Source organism: Marmota marmota, unplaced genomic scaffold, assembly GCF_001458135.2.
Source record: "Marmota marmota marmota unplaced genomic scaffold, marMar, whole genome shotgun sequence".
Lineage (NCBI taxonomy): Eukaryota > Metazoa > Chordata > Mammalia > Rodentia > Sciuridae > Marmota > Marmota marmota.
The window spans coordinates 6,484,424-6,505,472 of NW_025999842.1; the positions used below are offsets into that span (position 1 = coordinate 6,484,424).

Below are 21,049 nucleotides of genomic sequence, written 5' to 3' on the forward strand. Positions count from 1 at the left end.
TTCTTGATTGTTTTCTTTGCTGTGAAGAAGCTTTTTAGTTTGATTCCATCCCATTTATTGATTCTTGATTTTAATTCTTGTGCTATAGGAGTCTTATTAAGGAATTTGGGCCTAAACTAACATGATGGAGATTTGGGCCTACTTTTTCTTCTATTAGGCCCAGGGTCTCTGTTCTAGTGCCTAAGTCCTTGATTCACTTTGAGTTGAGTTTTATGCAGGGTGAGAGATAGGGGTTTAATTTAATTTTGCTACATATGGATTTCCAGTTTTCCTACTACCATTTGTTGAGGAGACTATCTTTTTTCTAATGTATGTTTTTGGTGCCTTTGAAGAAATACAGTCGGTCAACAAATATATGAAAAATGTTCAACATGTCCAGCAATTAGAGAAATGTAAATTAAAACTACATTAAGATTTCATCTCACTCCAGTCAGAGTGGCAATTATCAAGAATACAAGCAGCAATAAATATTGGCGAGGATGTGGGGGAAAAGGTACACTTATACGTTGCTGGTGGGACTGCAAATTGGTGTAACCATTCTGGAAAGCTATATGAAGATTCCTCAGAAAACTTGAATGGAATAACCATTTGACCTAGTTATCCCATTCCTTGGCATATACCCAAAGGACTTAAAATCAGTATACTACACTGATACTGCTACATCAGTGTTTATGGCAGCTCAGTTCAATAGCCAAACTATGGAACCAATCTAGGTGCCCTTCAATAGATGAATGAATGAATGGATAAAGAATCTGTGGTATATATAAACAATGGCATATTACTCAGCGTTAAAGAAGAATGAAATTATGGCATTTGCTGGTAAATGGATGGAGCTAGAGAATATAATGCTAAGCAAAACAGGCCAATCCCAAAGAACCAAAGGCCAAATGTTTTCTCTGATACATGGATGCTAATTCACAATGGGGGAGGGGGTAGCTAGGGAGGTAAATAGAGGTACTTTGGATTAGAAATAGGGGAGGGGAGGTCTGTAAGTAGGAAGGAGAGTAGAAAGAATCCAACATTATTAATCATTATGTATAAATGGTTACACGACTGGTGTAATTCTATATTATGTATAATCAGAAGAATGAGAAATTATACTCCACTTATGTATGGTGTGTCAAAATGCATTCTACTTTTATGTCTAACTAATTAGAACAAATATAAAAAAAAGGAAAATAATACTCCAGAAGTAATCTGTCTAGCATCATTACCACTTGTAACTTGTATCCTATAGTATTAGAATACTTATCTATATTTATTAGCTGCCTCACACTTTGACTCATTTAAATCTATTTGATAAGTCTGTGTGTTTGTGAATATGATTTGCATGCCTTCTGTGTCATTATTTCAACAGTTACTTAAAATACTGAGTGGGATAGACTACTTTCATATTCCACAAGAGACCTAATACCTTCAAATCACTGTTAATCATTACCAACATTTTAGGGAGGGAGAATGTTTGTTCAATCCACCTTATTTTACTTACTTATTTTCTTCCACTTCACATTTACCCCATATTCTTTCAACTTATCCAGAAAGATATTGTAGGATTGGTTAGTTTGTTTTTGGTTTTCTTTTTGCAAATGTTGAAATCAAGACACATTTCTTTGGCATATGACATTACTCTATGTAATGTCGTACTTTTTATGGTACTGTATAGTTTTTTAAAAATTTGTTCTTTTAAATATACATTTATGTATTTTAATATATATCTTAATATGTATTTAGTTGTCAATGGACTTTTTTTTAATATGTGGTGCTGAGAATTGAACTCAGTGCTTCACACATGCCAGGCAAGTGCTCTACCATTAAGCCACAACCCTAGCCCTAATTTGTTCTTTTCAATATACATAACAATAGAGTATATTTTGACATATTTATACAGACATGGAGTATATCTTATTCTAACTGGGATCCCAGTCTTGTGATTGTACATAATGTGAAGGTTCATTGTGATATATTTGTATATGTACATAAGAAAGTTGTGTCACATGCATTCCACTGTCTTTCCTATTCCTATTCTTCTCCTTTCCCTTCATTCCCCTTTGTCTGTTCCACTAAACTTCTGTCCACCCCTACTTGCTTGTTGTGTGTTAGAATCCCCATATCAGAGAACATTCAACTTTCGGTTTTTGGGGATTGGGCTTATTTCACTGTGTAGTTTTTTTAAAGAAGGTCTGGAAATTGTCTCATGAGTTTTGGGGAAGAGGAAACAGTGGTTTATAAGATCACAGTGCTTACACTGTGCTAAAATTCAGATTTTCTCATCCTAATCAAGTCATATAAGATGAAAATTGATTTATAATGTATGAATTCTGTTGATGGCTTTTTCTCACATAAATTTATATCTTATAGCACTTCTTAAATGATTTAGTAAGATTATCTTTTCTTGCATTTGCCATTTTAGAAAAAAGAATAATGCTTGCCCTGCCTTTTATTACACCTATAGTTTTGTGGTAAACAGTCAGCATCACAGTACCTTTAAAATGCCATGCTGAAGTAGACCCACAAGAATGAGTAAAGACTTAATTAGAGTAAGATATATTCCATGCTTATATAAATATATCAAAATAGCTTCTATGTTATTCTGTTTTAAAAATTAATAATAAAAACCAGCTTTCCAACTCCAAAAACAAAAAACAATTAAAAAAAAAAAAGGAGTAAAATAGAAAAGAATTCCATGTTAGTGAGATAGTAGAGCAACTGGAACTCTCAATGTGGCAAAAATTATAAATTTAGTACAACCACTTTGAAAAGTTGCTTAGCAGTAGCTACTAGAGTTAAACATACATAAACCTCAGATGCTCACCAGAAATGTAGTTATATGTTCTTTAAGAATATACATATGTGTGTGCAAGAATATTTATAACAGCACCATGCATAATAGCCCCGATATAGAAATAATTTGGACATCCCTCAGTGGAATAAATTGTTATATATTCATGCAGTGTAGTACTGTTCAGTAACAAAAAGAAAACAAACAAACTACTGGTGCATTCAGTAGCATGGATCAACCTTGCTTGTTTGCCCAAAGAACTATAATGTCCTTAATGTAAGACAAAAAAGCCAGGCCAAAAGAGAGTGCATTTTATGACTTATTTGTGTGCCTTTTAGTTGAAAAGGGCATCTTAATACACTAATGGTGTTATCAAACACAGGCAAAAAGTAATCAGTGGTGTTAGAAGTCATAATAGTGACTGTCCTTTTGGGAGGGGCAGCTATTAGAAAGAGGATTGAAGAGGGTGCTGGCTATAAAGGTATGTTTTAGTGTATGAAAATTCATTTTACATCCTTTTATATATTTATGGAATATCAATAAGAAGTTAACTGAAAAAAATTTAATGTTGTTAAGATGAATTGTTGCTATTTTGTTTTTCTTTGTGAAGGCCTGCTTCCCAAGAGCCAAATGACAGACATATCTACCAAAGAAGGTCCTAGTTCCCCAAGGTATACATGCTTGTTTTACATTATCAAAGCTAAATCTGTTCTACACAAAATGCATACATCATAAAAAGAAAGTAGTTCTGGGTTTGATGTATTAATTACTATTAATCATTCTTTTTTTGACTCATGAATTATAGTGCCTCATTTATCACGCATTGTTGGAGAATGAGCATTTCCCTAAATGTGAGTTATAAATATAACTGAAGTTTGATCCATCTTAAATATCAACACTTAAATTTTTTTAAAAAATATTTGTCTGATTATATAAATGTACATGCATAGTATAAAATGTGAAAAATATAAAAATACAAAGAAATACAAAAGTAAGTGATGAAATCAGTTGTAACCACCCAAACTTACATACTCTTAACACTTGACTTATTCCTTCCAGTTTGGTTTATATAATACCTATTTCATATAACTCTGTTTTTGTAATATTGGTATTATAGTATATTTTGTGAGCAATTTCTTAGGTCTTCAACTATTCTGTGAAAGTGTTTTTTGTTTGCTTTTCATGATATAACCATACCATAATTCAGCAATACAGTTTTTTGGTAAATCTAGTTTGTTTTTATCAATTGTTAATGGAAATCTTTCAAAATGTATTAGACACTAGTTGTCTTAAACAGTTAACACCAAATTAAGCAATACTTGTACACTTTTGTTGATGACATTTCAAATGCTCTCAGGACCCTCTGTGTTCTCTGAAGTTCTTTTTCTTCCTGCCTTTCTCCCCACGGCTTTCTAATATTATTCTTACAGAGGCATTTCTGCTATACTTTTAAGTTATTTTATGACAGTTTTAAGTTAAGGGTGCCTGCTCTAGATTCATGTATTGTTGCCTGTGTGTAGGTAATAAGTGCAGAAACAGTATTGATTTCATCAATAGCTACAGCAAAACAGAAGACTTCATTTTATCTGAAGTTTTATTATAGACCTTTTAAACAACCTGGATGAGTTAATTTCTATTGTAGCAATGTACTTATGACAAGGAGTGAAAGTAACAGCATGTAGATTTCTTCATGCTTGTTAACAAAGCATGTATTATTCTGTTATTACTCTGATAAAAGATTTTAGCAGGAAGATGTGTAACCTTTTCATAACTGTCTTATCTTGGTTATTTTGTTTTTATTCAAATACATGGAAGTTTAGATACTTTAAATTTAGAAATAATTGTCAGCTATCTAATGAATACTGTAACATGTTAACACCACTGTTAATTTTAGAAAAAGATTAACTTAACGAATTATATTTCTCACTATAAATTTTAAACATTTAATGATTTAATGTTAATCATTATCAATATGAATATTCATTATTTTCTTAATGTTTTACAGCTATGACTGGTTCCAAACAGACTCTCTAGTCACCATTGTCATATATACTAAACAAAAGGTAAACATGTTTTTAAAAATCAGGGGAAAAGGGGCTGGATTTTGGTTCAGTGGCAGAGTATTTGCCTAGCACATGTGAGACACTGGGTTCGATCCTCAGCACCATGTAAAAATAAATAAATAAAGTTATTGTGTCCAATAAAATATTGGAAAAAATATTTTTAAAAAATCAGGGAAAAAATAAATACTCATAAATGATAGTCATGTGCCAGGTCCTTTTCTAAGCACTTTTCTTATATTATTTACTTCTCACAACTCTGTGAGGTAGATATTGCTATTATCCCTATTTTACAAACAAAGAAAGGAAAAAGATAATAATTTACCCAAAGCTACACAGTAATGGCAGATCTAGAGTTTGGAACCCAGGCAGTGTGGCTCCTGCCTGGCATGTGTGTTCTTACTAGCCATGCTATAGCCTCTTAAAAATCTAGACTGGGAAGTATTTTATGTGCTTTTCTGTGATTTTTTTTAAGGCATGGATGACAAATGTGAATATTAGTTAAATTCACTACAAGAATGAATTTCCTAAACATACATTGGGATTAGTAAGATTTAGTGTTGTGGTTTTAGTTTAAACCACTAATTTTATTGAGATGCCCTTTTGAACTAAAGTTAAGGAGATAATTGATTCACCAAGTCTTTGTTTAACACTTCTTTTGTATGAGGCATTGCCTTAGATGACAGGGATCTAATAATAGTTGGTACTATTGCTAAAATTATAATTCTTTTAAGTACTAAACTATATTCTTGTTAATGTTTCTTTGTAAAATATACAGGTACCAAACATTTATAGCTTTAAACAAATTCATTAGAGTAAATCAATATCATGAAAACAACTTAGATCTTTGTTAGCCAGATAGTATGGAGAAACTAGGAAAATATTTGGATAATCAAGACCAAAATATACTTGGTATTTCTTTAGCCTACAGTTTGATTATAAAGTCTGTGCTGAATGAAATTGACATGTTTTCTCCTAATTCAGAAAAGTCTAGACTCTGTTCTCTCTGTAAAATATTTGTATTCATGTTATTACTCAACCTACCAACAACCCTATAAAACAGATGATATTAGACTTATTTTACAAATGAAGAAACTGAACTGCAGAAAGATTAATAAATAGTTAGGAGCCAGTGAGAATTTAAAAAAAAAAATAGGCCAGATGCATAGAGACCTAGCTTTTACAGGGCTTACAATCCAGTTGGAAAATTGAATAAAAAAGCAAACAACTTAGAATATTTCTAAACATATCCTCTAATAACATCAAGGTTCCCAAATTTCACATTTATCTTTAAACATGAGTTTTGACATATAGGAATTTTAGAGAATTCACTCTACTTCTGTGATAGCAGAATCACATCTGAACCAGTGGATCTTCTGACCCCTGCAGTATGGTTTAACCATTCTGCAGGAGTAACCAGCCTGGGCTTGATAGAGCCAGGAGGGCCAGAGACACAGCTTGCCCTGCCTCCTCCTACTTCTTGCTGTAGCCTCTTATCATGGTCTAAAACCAGGAGGGCAGTGTCCACTCCTACTATTAATAGCAATAGGACATAGAGGGTGGAAGGCTAAGGGAAAGGGGAAGGTTTCTTCATGCAATAATGAGTTCACTGTGACAGGTACCAAAATACTTTGCATCAAGGCTGTGTAAAAATTAGAAACCTCTAAGAATTTGCTAATGAACTCATTTTTTTTTTTTTGGATGAGCTGGGGTTGGGAGATTATGTATTTTGCCCAGCATCATAAAATAATGGAAAAATTAAAATGAACACATATCTTGTTTTCTGATCTGATTCTAATCTTTTGTCACATTGTTTGTTTATCAAATACTTATTGAATATCTACTAGATGTCTCGCAGTACTCTAAAGATAGTCTCTTAATTTTATAGTTTAGAGACTGATGATTAAGGTACATATTAAACAGAGAAAAATATATAATTTAAATTGTGATAATGTACTTTGAAAGAAAAGAATTGGGTTGTATAAGAGAAAAAAACCCAGGAGTAGCAGTTAGTGTGGGGATCTGTAAAGTAGCACCAGGAGAGCTTTCACTGATAACATTAAAAATAGAATTGTAGAAGTTTGGCAGGAAAGTAACTATTTAATCTTTCTATTTATGCTTTCTGTTAAAGGATATCCATTTAGACTCAATAATAATTGATCATCAGAATGATTCCTTTAGAGCAGAAACAATTATCAAGGATTATTCATATCTTATACATATTGGTGAGTACCATATTTTTATCAATGAAAACAGCTCCTTTCATTATGGCAATGACTTGGACTATAGTCTGGGTAACTAATATTTTATCTGCTTTTGTTACTTCCGTTTGTCATTTTTGATAGATTTGATTCCCCCACCTTTTTTTTTTTGGTACCCATGGATGCCCAATCACTGAGCAACATCCCCAGACTTTTTAAGTATTTTTATTTTGAGACAAGGTCTCACTCTGTTGCTCATGGACTCACTAAGTTACTGAGGTTGCTTTAAACTTGAAATCCTTCTGCCCCAGCCTTTGAAAGTGCTGGGATTACAGGCATGAGCCACTGCTTCTGGCCTATTATTTCTTTATGCTAATAAAAGTGCTAACAAATAGCAGTATGATCTCACCTTTCCAAGTTTAAATAATTAGATGTGACCGGAATCAATATTTGTTGGCTTAGCTTTGATGAATCTCTTGTTCTTGGCACCTACAAGTAAGTTTCTAGAAGCCTGCTTGTCACATACTCCTACTGAACATTTGTCACTAGGTGGCCCATTCCTTACCAACTGTGCCATGAGAAGTCAGAGGCTGCAACATAACGGCCCAGACTATAAGTTTGCATTATATCCTTCAGCTCCCTGTATCTTCATGGTCAAAGACCAACCATACAATTCTAATTGACATTTATGGGAGAGTTTTAATCACAGTACAAAAGTTTATATTAGTTGTTATCACTGTCCTGATTTCTCCTTAAGTAAAACCCCTGTGTTAGCATCTGTTATTTTTCAAACACTTTGTAATTAATTTTATTCACACTGTAGCTAACAGTACATCTAGCTGTTTCATCTCTGGAGTGGCCCCAAAAGCACTGGCAGGGAGTTCCAGCAAAGGAGTGAAGGGAGTTGTGCCCCCCACCCTCTGGCCCTGCCAAACTGTCTCAAGATGGTGCTGATTGGAGTTCCAAAGAAGCAATCACTAATTGCTATCCAAGCAATGTTTGGAGGTTCATCTAAACATCTATTAGGGGAGCTTATGTACAGAGAGGGGCTGTAGCATATAATTGAGGCTAACAGAGAAAAGGGATGTTTTGTCTCGGTATCTTCAGTGAGGGGATTGAGTTATGGGATTTATAAAAGCTCTTGAGGAATTTGGCTCAGGGCTTGGGCTACTTTCTTTCAGTGTTTTGGACAATAGACTTTTTCAGTGCCTGGGAATATTAATGGCCCCTTCATAGGTTCCAGCCTCCAGAGGAAAACATGTAGCTGGCTGGGTCCCACAGCAGTCAAGGCACTTTGTATTTCTAAGTCAGGACAGTTAAGGTAGGGGAAACTAAAGGTCCTTACACTAGAACAAACATAAAAATTTTTTTTTCATTAAAAATTGTGCAATTCTTGGTGGGAGCACTTGCACTCATACAATCCTAGTGACTCAGGACACTGAGGCAGGCGAATCACAAGTTTGAGGCCAACCTGAGCAAGTTAGTGAAACTGTCTCAGAAAGGACTGCAATATAGCTCAGTGATAGAGAACCCTTGGGTTTAATCACCAATACCACAAAAATAAATAAATAGGTGGAACAGGTAGAAAGAAAGAAAAAAAATAACTAACTAACTCTTGATTGCCAGCCTGCATTGGAAAGAGTGCAAGTATACAATTTTTTTTTTTTTTTTTTTTTTTTTAGTTTTAGTTCTAGATAGCCATATTAACACAGTGAAATTTAGAGCAGATATTTGCAAAAATATTTCTTGTATCTCCTCCTTCCAGAATATAAATCCCATAAAGGTAAAGATCTTCCTATTTTATTAACCATTGTATTCACAACACTTGGGAAGTGCCTGCTACACACAGATCCTCAAGAAAAAAAAAATTTCTGGTAACTGAATGGATAGTCAGCTTTACAGAAAGCACCAAGAAAAGACAAACCAAGCTAGACTCAGGCCTGCCCTGTGTTCACATGTGCACACTGGGACGAACACGCATCAGTCAGGTGCTGCCTTCCTAGTCTACTCCCTTCTGGCTCTGTTGGATTGTCAGTACATACTATGATTGTGTATTATTATATCTTTCATTTAGTTCTTCAGAATGTTTTTCTAGTTTTGAAGGATTTGAAGTAGTAACATAAAATAATTTTATATAGTGTTCATAAACTGTATGAAATGACTTTGGATTTTAACTAATATACTGTTATTATCCCAGGGCTAAGCCATGAGGTTCAGGAAGATTTTTCTGGTAAGTTACCAAAAAAATATGTATGTAAGAGAGAGAAGAAAAAAAGAACTCCGCATTTGTCTTAGTTTGCTTGTATATATTTTCATTTTACAAAATAAAGGTGTAATGTTTTCTATATAAACACATATGCCAGTTTTAAAATATATTCCTGGTTTCTCCACAACCCTGTTTCCATTGTCTTTATTCATTTCAACTCTTTTTTCTCCTTAATTAAAAAAAAAATTCCTGTCTCCTTTCTATTCTTCATCTCTGCTGTACTACTGATATGCCACTCATAAAAACATTACTAGACCAGACAAATTTTTCTTAGATGTATATAGTTAAGTGGATAATGTTGACAAAACATACTAAATTACTAATATTGTTGCATTTAAATGTGCAGTGTGGGTTACACAGCTTTTTAACAATGGAAGAATCGTAGTTTCTGGTTTCCAGGTACACATAGTATATTATACTGGTTCAGTGTCTCCCTTTTCCATATAACATAGTAAACTCTATAAAGATCTTATTCTTATTTTGGTTAAGCTTCAAATTAGTAATCATTTAATTGAGTCCATTTTTATAATCTGCTTTAGAAAGTTGTTAAATTGTTGCTGGATTCCAAGTTTACAATGAGCAGAGGCATTGCTTAAACATTAAACATGTTTAATGTCTTTAAAAGCATGTTCATCTCATCAAGTTTAAATCAATGTATATAGAAGTCTATTTTTATTATTATTATACCTATATTCTAAACTGTTAATAATCATTCAAAAAGAAAAAAATATAATCTAAAAGGTTCTTAATTATCAAAGATTTACATGTATTTTATTAAATCCATCCCATATTTACTGGGAAGATACTCTCCTGAAGCTATTTTTATTTTTAGGCTTACCTTCTACTGAATTTACTCACAAGAATTCCTCAGGTTCCAACTAAGAAATGTTAAAAGGAATAAATTAAATTCATTTTTGTTGATCCATTCAATAGTAACATAAATGTGTTATCCCTATTAAAAAAATCTAAATTTAAACTGTGTATTGATTAGCTGCCATGACTTTTAAGCTTGTATGAAAACTGTCAATACCTACATTATTAGAAGGCAATCTGAATTTTTAAAATAAAGTAAGCTGAATGTAACATATAATGGATAAACAGTTGTTTATAAATGAGCAAAATTTTATTTTTTTCACCATTGATCAGTGGTGTCCTTATATAAGATCAGAACATTTTGACTATTTGAGAAAGATTGTTTTTAATTAAAATCTTTTTAGTATCAATAATACAAGTGGAATTTATGTTCTTTTCAGTTCGAGTGGTTGAGAATGTGGGCAAAATAGAAATTGTCTTAAAAAAGACAGAGAATATATCTTGGAAATGTCTTGGCCATCCACTGGAGAAGCATAATTCACTTATTCCAAAGAAAGATACAGGTATGCTGTGCCATTATTTTATTAACGTTACATTCATGAAATTGTTGTTAGTTGCAGAATTGTATCAGAGTTTGGAAGGCTGCTTTGGGATGAGCTGAAGAAGTCCTTCTATCTCTAGGAAGTGTGAAAGAGACATTTTATCTGTTAAAACCTTTTTTTTTTTTTTTTAATTTTCAGAAAGGTCAAATTTCATAGTCTACTACATAATGTTTAGTTAGGTCTAACAAAATCATTAGGTGATGATGGTATGTTGGATGAAGATGTCCATTTTTTATTTAGACTTTCAAGCTTTCATTTCTTCAGGGTTTTGTTAAAAATAAAAGATGCCAACTATATATACAGTTTTTTTTAATTGTATTGGAGATTGAACCCAGAGACATTTTACCACTGAGTTACATCCCCAGCCAATTTGATTTTTTTATTTTGAGACAAGGTCTTGCTGAGTTGTGTAGGGCCTTGTTTAGTTGCAGAGACTGATCTTGAACTTGCAATCCTCCTATCTCCTGCATCATTGGATTATAGGGTGTGCATTGCCACACCTGGCTATATTTTTCTGCTCAAGCAAAAGTCAGTTTTCAGTTTACTCTGAAAGAGTGATGCCATTCATTTCCTTTCTTTTTTAAAAGCTTTTTATCTCAGTTTAATATAAAAATATGAGTGCATAATAATTTAATAATATATTGATATAATAATATTAAATGATAATTTAATAATAATACACGTGTGCATATATTTTTTTCTTTTGAAATTGGTAGTGTTTGCTGCTTGTTCCAAGTGTTTTGGAATTTCACAATAATATGCCATAATGTGGATCTATTTTTAACCTTTGTGCTGGGTGTTCATCCTTTGTGCCAATCTTTTCATTAAGGAAAGAGTATGACCTTTAGTTCTAGAATATATCATTAATCTTTTTTCTTCCCTTTTTCTGTTTTTGCTTTCTAGATATGTTCTTGTATTGAACCTCCTTAACCAGTCTTCTAATTATCTTTTTCTCTCTTAATTTCAATTTTGTCCTTTTACTCTACTTTTTGGGGAGATTTCTTCACCTTTAAATGGTCTTCTAGCTTTTTAAGTTACTCTGTTTTAACTTCTAAGAACTCTATTTCTTTTTTAGATAACTGAAACTTTTAATACCACTCTATTAGAAATAGTTATATCTGCCATTAATCAACTAGGATATAAGTAACACTTATAGACTTTTATAACAAGAGAAGAATATGCATGCTTCTTTTTAAAAAAATTAATTTATTCTAATTAGGTATATATGACAACAGAATGCATTTTGATTCATTGTATACAATTGCAGCACAACTTTTAATTTCTCTGGGTGTACACAGTGCAGCAATTGTACCATATGTGCAGTCATACATGTACCTAGGGTAATGATGTCCATCTCATTCCACCCTCTTTCCTGCCCTCGTACCCCTCCCCTCCCCTCTTTGTATTTCTGTTGCTTTGTTTTAGCATCCTGTACTTATTAGCTTCTCTTAATCTTTTTAAGAATTAGTATTTTAGAGGTTTTATTTTCCCCCCATGTAACCTCTGTGTTCTGCAATTTTATTTGCTGTTTTGTGTCTTTTTTGGTCCCTTTATATTAAATGCTATCTTTGAATGTTTACTAATCCTTAACTGTCGCTAATATTTCACGTTTTAGTTTGGGAAACTGTAGTAAATATGGCTTGTTGGCAGTAATATTTACTATACAGTTGGATCTTTTCTTTGGAAAAAGTTGATGCCAGCATTTTGTCTGTCTCTAGAGTAAACAGTCTCCACTGTTGCATCCAGCCTTGGGTAAAGAAAGCTGACATCTGTAAAAATCACTTAATTTCTTTTCTTCTGTCTCCCTCCCTCCCTTCCTTCTTTACTTCTTTCCCTTTTTTTTCTTAGAAGATTATATTTATTTGCTAGGGGTACCATAACAATCTACAAAAAACTGAGTGTCTTATCAACAGAAATTTATTTTCTCACAGTTCTGCAAGCTGAAAGTTCAACGTCAACATGTTGCAGGATTGGCCTCTTCAGAGGCCTCTCTCTTTGGCTTTTGTAGATGGCCATCTTCTCCCTTTGTATTTACTGGTCTTCACTCTGTGTGTGCTTATGTCCTAATTTCCTCTTCTTAAAAAGACACCAGTCAGGGGCTGGGGTTGTGGCTCAGTGTCAGAGCACTTGCCTCATTAAAAAGACACCAGTCAGGGGCTGGGGTTGTGGCTCAGTGTCAGAGCACTTGCCTCAATCCAGAGGCCATGTGTTTTACCTTTTCTGGTGAGTAAACTTCTCATATTTTGCCAGGATGGAAGAGTTTCAATTATATGGTTCTGTTAAGTAGGGGAGGACTTCAGAGCAGTGGGGGAGCATCCCTGTTTCCTTCATCCACAAAGTGGTTTCAGCTCCACCTTGGTTCTGTTTCCCGACATAGTTGTTCTTGCCAATTTCTGAGTCTTAAAGGAATTTTGTATTACAGTGGCTTAGTTTTTGGCTTTTTATACTTCTCATTTAGGATTCAGCTTTTTTGGGTGCACTGAGTTAATTGCCAAACATCTCTTTGCCTTGTCAGCTCCTGAATTTGTTATATTTTCTTCTTTTATTTGTATTCTCTTATGCCTTAAAAAACAACCAAACCACATGTACACAACCTTTTTGTTGTTATTGGAGGGGTTCAGAAGGAACTAACTGCATGTACTCAGTTTAACATCTTTAAAATACTTAAAATTATTATAAATATTTTGAATTATTATATAAGCTAGAGTTAACCTAATTGTTTTTCCTACTCTCACCACTCAACACAGAACATTTCTATCACTACAATGTGTAAGGGTTTCTCTCCACCAACAGCCAATTCTCTGCTGACATTAACTGGTTATCTTATAATATAACTCAATTTTGATACTAACTGGAGTTAAGGCATACCCATCATGTTAAGGGCTTAGTCCCACCCTTACTCTGATCTCAGTTACGAGCCTGTGCTTTTGACTAACTGCCAATAATCAGGGTTCTCATTACCCCTTCCTTGGGTTCAAAAAATTGCTAGATACCTTATAGAACTGAAGGAAATACTTATTTATATTTAGCTTTTTATCAAAAAGGATATTGCAGCACCAAAATAGACATGTAGGCCAGTGGTACAGAATAGAAGACACAGAGACAAACCCACATAAATACAGTTATCTTATACTAGACAGAGGCACCAAGAACACATATTGGAGAAAAGATAGTGTCTTCGACAAATAGTTCTGGGAAAACAGGAAATCTGTATGCAGCAAAATGAAACTAAACCCCTATCTCTCACCATGAACAAAAAATCAACTCAAAGTGGATCAAGGAACCTACACCTAACAGGAGAAAAACTAGGCCCAAATCTTCATCATGTCAGATTAGGCCCTGACTTCCTTAACAAGACTCCTAAAGTACAAGAAATAAAATTATGAATCAACAAATGGGATACATTCAAACTAAAAAGCTGCTTCTCAGCAAAAGAAACAATCAGGTGAACAGAGAGCCCACATTTTGGGAGAAAATTTTTGCTACACACACATCAGATAGAGCACTAATATCCAGAATATATAAAGAACTCAAAAAAACTTAATACCGAAAAACAAACAATCCAATCAATAAATGGGCTAAGGAGCTGAACAGACACTTTTTAGAAGAAGATATACAATCAATCAACAAATATATGAAAAAATGTTCAACATCTCTAGTAATTTAGAGAAATGCAAATCAAAACTACCCCAAGATTTCATTTTACGGCAGTCAGAATGGCAGTTATCAAGAATACAAACAACAATAAATGTTGGCGAGGATGTGGGGGAAAAGGCATACTCGTACATTGCTGGTGGAACTGAAAATTGGTGTAGCCAATCTGGAAAGCAGTATGGAGATTCCTTAGAAAACTTGGAATGGAGCCACCATTTGACCCAGCTATCCCACTCCTTGGTTTATACTCAAAGGACTTAAAAACAGCATACTGTAGTGACACAGCCATCAATGTTCAAAGCAGCACAATTCACAATAGCCAAACTGTGGAACCAACCTAGATGCCCTTCAGTAGATGAATGGAAAAAAATTGTGGTATGTATACACAATAAAATATTATTCAACAATAAAAGAGAATAAAGTTATGGCATTTGCAGGTAAATGGATGGAGTTAGAGAATATCATGCTAAGCGAAGTAAGCCAATCCCAAGAAACCAAAGGCTGAATGTTTTGTCTGATAAGTGGATACTAATCCATAAAGGGGGTGGGGCATGGGATGAGTGGAAGAACTTTGGATGGGGCAAAGGGAAGTGGGGATGGGACATGGGGGTAGGAAAGATGGTGGAATGAGACGGACATCATTACCCTAGGTGCATGTATGATTGTACAAATGGTGTAACCCTACTTTGGGTACAACCAGAGAAGTCAAAAATTGTGCTCCATTTGTTTACAATGAATGGAAGAGCATTCTGCTATCATATATAACTTAGTAGAACAAATAAATAAATTAAAAAATAAAAAAGGATACTGCAAAGAATATAGATAATTTATCTATAATTTGTTAAATGAAAGAGAGCCAGATGAGCAAGGTTTGTGAGAATGGGAGTGGACTTTCCATTCCCTCTAAGAATGCACCACCGTATTTTCAGCCATCTAGAAACTCTCCAAACTACCTTTTTGTGTTTCTTTGGAGGCTTCATTCCACAGGCGTGATTAATTCCATCATTAGCATTATTGATCAACTCAACCTTCAGCCTTTCTGTAGATTGGGGGGCTAGAGCTGGAAGTTCCAATTTTCTAATCACATGGTTGGTTTCCCTGGCAACTAGCCCTCATCCTAAGGCAATCCAGGAATCTACTAAGAGTCATTTCCTTAAAACAAAAAATACTCTTATCACCCAGGAAATCCCAGAAACATCCATTTCAGGCATACCCATAAGTCAGGAAGTTGCAAAGATTTTAGTAATTCTGTCAGTAAGTGGGATCAGTATGGGAAATTATTTTTTCCTGTAGAATAGAGAACATATACAAACCTGAGATTGAATAATACTTTTATAAAGAAACAAGCCAACAGGACAAGTTATATAATACAGACTGAACATAATTTGAACTAGCCTCAAGCAAGTTTGATATTGAATGACTACCTAAAGGAGGTAAATTTCAAGTGTTTTAAAAGTGAGTTCCATGGCTTTGAAGAAAATGAAAAATTAAGAAGGACTTTCCAGGTCTGGCAACATATCATTACTGGACACATTGTGCCAGGTATTGTGTAGATTGTAGAGAAAAATGTAAGGAAGGGGATGAAAAATTTAAATAGATTAATTTTACTAGGGCAGGATGTCTGAATTTTGTAGTATTAAAGAGGAAGAGGGGACAATAGAGGATGATAGCATGATCTAGAAGAGCATAGGAAGGGGACAATGAAAATGAAGAGATGCTGTTAGAATGAAATCCCATGCCCTGAAGTTATCTGTTATATAGTAATTGAAAAATCCTAGCAAACCAGATAAAAACCAAGTCCCAAAAAAATAAGTAAGACTGAAAACCAACACTGACCTACATTTGGAAATAGAATGGCTGTTAACTCAGGTATTCTCTGTGATTTCCTGAGGCTATCCATTCCATGAATTCTTCAATTGATGCTGTAAAATTCTTTAGTACTGAACTACCATTAAAAAAAAAAAACATCAAGCAAGGAAGCTGTGCCTTTCTTGTGTGACACTGGAACCATGGAAGTATTTTTTAGTGAGGCAGGTTTTTTTGCTTTTGAAAATGACTTTGATTGTAGGTGATAGTTCTTTTTGAAATAACAAAGGTAATTTCTTTTTTTTCCTTTCCCTTCCTTAAGTTATGAAAAAAGTTAGAGACTATTTTATTCACTAACAAAGCTGAATATTTACATCATTATAATACTAGAATTAACTTGCTGTTGGAACCTCAAACATTCGTAGCCCGTGATGTGGTTCTTAGGTTTTTAGTGTGTATAACTAAAATGATTGACTTTAAAAGATTAATATGCTCACTTCATCTTATTGAAGTTTCTAAAGCTTAAAGAGTTGAAGTTGAAAACATTTAATAAAATGTCTTCTTGTAATAATTGTAGAATTTATTTTCATTAAAGATTCAAATATAGCAAAGAAACATCAATCAGAGAAGAAAAACTACTATTTCATTTTTTTACCTTTAATCCAAATGTAATAGGTATATTTTAAATTGTACTAATGGAATCAGACTTCCATTTATAATGCTTTCATTTATTTTTCCTTAACACATATAAAGATTATGAGTGAGCAGGTGTGTGTGTGTCTGTGTGTGTGTGTGTGTGTGAGAGAGAGAGAGAGAGAGAGAGAGAGATAGATAGATAGAGAGCTAAAGAACCTGTAAAAGGTCAGAAATTAGTAGAAATTGGGTTGCTATTTTTATTTCCAATGTAAAATTTTAATTGCTATTGCTTTTAACATGGATATCAAAGGTACTTTTAAAGATTCAAACAGAACAGTAAATTAGCCTTAAAAATTACTTTTTAAGATTGTGTTAAACAGTAAGAGAGGTAAATAGGGAGCCTACATCCTGGGAACAAATCTTTACTCCTCACACTTCAGATAGAGCCCTAATATCCAGAGTATACAAAGAACTCAAAAAATTAGACAATAAGATAACAAATAACCCAATCAACAAATGGGCCAAGGANAGAGGACAGGAAAGGCAGCAGAATACAACAGACACTAGTATGGCAATATGTAAATCAATGGATGTGTAACTGATGTGATTCTGCAATCTGTATACGGGGTAAAAATGGGAGTTCATAACCCACTTGAATCAAAGTGTGAAATATGATATATCAAGAACTATGTAATGTTTTGAACAACCAACAATAAAAAATTAAATAAATAAATAAATAAATAAATAAAAGTGCCAAGTAAATTTGAAAAAAAAAAAGAAAGGATTGGAGAGGAGGGGAGGAGTAGGGAGGATAGGAAAGGCAGCAGAATAGAATAGACAATATGATTGATGTATGTACATTCCATTTACGTATTATATATCAAAATGCATTCTACTGTCATGTATGACTAAAAAATAAAAATTTAAAAAAAAAAGATTGTGTCATAATTTTGATACAGCAACACACATGTGTATGTCTTAGGTTATATGTATACACACACGCATATAAAATCTGTAACCATCTTTTGTTGTTTTTTGTTTGTTGGGTTTCATTTTTATGGCGCTGAGGATTGAGCCAGGGACACTACATCCCAGCACTCCCTTTTCAAATTGTTTTTGAGATAGGATATCACTTAAGTTTTTAGACCAGCCTTGAACTTGAGATCCTGCTGCCTTAGCCTCCCAAATTGCTGGGATTGCAAGAATGTGTCACTGTTCCTGGCTATAACTGTCTTTAAATTCAAGTTGAACCATCTGAAATTGCTGATATTTAACAATTTTTTTCCCTAGAAAAATGGCAGTTTCATGTTGTTTAACCTGTACTATCAGGAATTCTTTGCTGCTGACATCACACACACATGCAAACACATAGTGGAGTACTGTCTGTACTGTTAAGTGTGTTCCTTTAAACACTGCAAGCAGTCATTTAACTCACACTTTCTGTAGGGCATGTGTTTTTACAAGTAAGCTGCTTGTCCTGGCAATAAACAGATGTTCTTGCACATATACAAAGAACCATTCTCCTATCTCCTTAGACCCAGCCCATACCTATGCATCCATGTCTCTTTGCTACCCTGGGTAGTCATTCATAATTATTAGAAATTAATAAATATTGTGGGTAACAGATAAAGATTTCATTGTGCTTTGTTCTATCCTTAAATTGTCTATTTTTCCCAGCTGTCATAAAGTTGTTGCTTCACAATAACTGTAAGATATTTTGGCATCTTGCTAGCATATTTTCATTTCTATTACAATGGCCTGAATAAGAAATCTGAAGAAACACAGAGTAAATGAGGGCAGTATGTAATTGAGTAATAAATTCTGTACTGCATTAAAACATGAAATAGGAGAAGTTTAAAAACTTAGAATTCAAATGATTGAAACACTTCAGTATATAATTTGGCAGAATTATTAGTTATGGAACATGAGAGAAATAGACTTAGAAATGATCGAATTTAGTGACAGTCTTGCCAAATGGTTTTGTTGTCCAAGGGCTCTGCTGAATCCATTCTTTGAGAAAGAGCTTTCTTTCTTCTAATTTAAAGATAATGTTTAACTGTACAAAATTCTTTTTTTTGAAAGATTCAGCTAACATTAGTTCACTTGCGTCAGTAAAACATCTACATTTTAGGAGTATTTTTAACAATACTAGCCAAAACAAAAAGGAATCAATGTTTTATTGTGAATTTAATTCTACTACTTAAAAATTATGTGTAAATTCTTAATCTCTGAGCATTCTGCTTTATTGTGTTTTACTCCAGTATTTAAATAGACATGCCTTTAATATTTATCAACCCTTGTATTTAAATATAGATTGTGAATATACACACAAATGCAAACATATGGTTTGGTGAGGATAATAAAACTATATTACTGGAAATTAAGTAAAAGCCCTATCAAAATTAGTGAAAACACTGAATAATTAAACAAAATACATGTTATCTAATACTTTAAAAATATGTAGTACCTCAAACTGCTTTTCTTCAGTGTGGGAAGATATCCTATTGACTTCATCAATTTGAGTTATTTTATCAGTATTCAAAATGTTAATAAACATTTGTAACATTCTTAAATATAGTTTGTTCTTAGATGTTCTGAACATTTTCCCCGCCATCAAATTCACTACTCATTAAATCCTTGTCTTAGAACAAACAGTTAGCAAAGAGAAATTGGCCTGACTTCTGGCCTGATTGTAGCAACTTCTAAATAGAATGTCTTTTGTATTGTACTGAATGGTGGTAGGTTGTGGTTTGTTCCATGTGGACATATTTAGGTATTTATATATGTGCATTTTAATTGCTGCTGATATTGTGGTTGTTCCTTTTCCATAGACGGCGTTTTTACTGTGCAGTTCCATTAATTGAATGCCTACAATGGTTTAGGAAGTTTTTATAGGAAAAAAAAGTGAGAAAAAATGGACTGTGAATTAGGAGATAAATAAATGATATTTAGGTAACAAAGTTATAATGCTTTGAAAAAGATATAATTGGTTAGAACAATAAAAAATGGGAATAGTGAAAAAGAGACGTAGCTGTGAAGAATCTTGACCTGATGAATTGGTTCCTTAATTTGGACATTAAATAGTCAGTAGGGAGGTTAAAGGTTGGAGGAATAATCTGCAAATATTTATGCTTGTACTAACATGGTTTCCATAAACAAGAAGACCCTAAAGAATGATATTTTCTGGTTCTCCAACATTTTAAACAGACTATGTAGTTGAAGCACAAAGCCCCAATAACTTCTTAGTTCATCTCATATCTTCTCCAGATGCCCTGAGACCTTGGGCAAGCTTTTTAACATTAAAAAAATATATATAGTACCTCAAACTGCTTTTCTTCAGTGTGGGAAAAGAAGAATAACTAAATGCTTTAAGAGTTCACTAAGCTCAAGGAGACCCTGACTTAAGGCAGTGTGGACCTAGTCCACTGTTGTTTCTGTTCTTTCTCCCATTGAAGACTTTGCCCATGTTTTCTATTTTGGTCTTGTGAAATCCTGTTTTTTAGAAGTGAAGCTATAGGTTTTTTTTTTTTTTCAACATTAAGAGAAAAGTGTGCCCAATTATCATATTATCCTCAGTATTTCAGTGTTTCCCTGAGTTTTCTAATTTTTTTCCTTAATACAATATGTATTTTATTAAAAGAAATTTAGTAAATTTTTTTTACATACTTACTGTATATTTACTGCAGCAAATTCTTTCTTTCAAATGCTAGAGTAGAAATTATCAAGTCAAAAAGATGAATAGTTTCATCCAGCAATAGAATTGTCAGGAAGACATGTATTCGATTTGATTAGGGAAAAGCACTGTGGCCCTCAGATGTGGACAAAGGATGGGCATCTTCCCTCGGGTTCCACACTTGGAGCGTACCATGTAACTGTTCTTCAGCCCCTTCCCACAGGGTGAGGAGTACACAAGTCTAAGACGTGGCCACCTCATTCCTTCATCACCATGTTCTCATTATCTGAAACTTCGAAATTCCTTGCTCAAATGGCCCCAAATATAGTTCTGTCCAAGGGGTACCCAGAGCTGTTTATGGGGAGAACTAGTAGATGAGCTTGGACCTATTGGCTCATGTGTCCTCCCCTTTAGAAGGACCCACTCAGGGAGAAAAAAGAAGAGAAGGAGGCAGGCAGCAGAGGTCCAGGTCTTCTTCTGCCTTCTCACTGTGTGATGCCCTGAAGAGTTTTAATGAACCCTGAATTTGAACCCAGCCTAGGACATTATAAGGGTACAT

General features: G+C 33.7%; 1 protein-coding gene across 2 annotated transcripts in view; it reads left to right on the plus strand.

The window, feature by feature from the left end:
* LOC107153521 (cytochrome b5 reductase 4) overlaps positions 1-21,049 on the plus strand; it is a 79,829-nt gene that overhangs the window by 34,068 nt on the left and 24,712 nt on the right. Inside the window, exons 6-11 of one of the 2 annotated variants that reach the window (XM_048804283.1) lie at positions 3,390-3,450; positions 4,785-4,842; positions 6,971-7,064; positions 7,590-7,652; positions 9,238-9,270; positions 10,560-10,682. In XM_048804283.1, coding sequence (XP_048660240.1) covers positions 3,390-3,450; positions 4,785-4,842; positions 6,971-7,064; positions 7,590-7,652; positions 9,238-9,270; positions 10,560-10,682 — 432 coding nt within the window. The remainder of the gene's footprint in view (positions 1-3,389; positions 3,451-4,784; positions 4,843-6,970; positions 7,065-7,589; positions 7,653-9,237; positions 9,271-10,559; positions 10,683-21,049) is intronic. The other variant, XM_015499068.2, reaches the window with a different exon arrangement.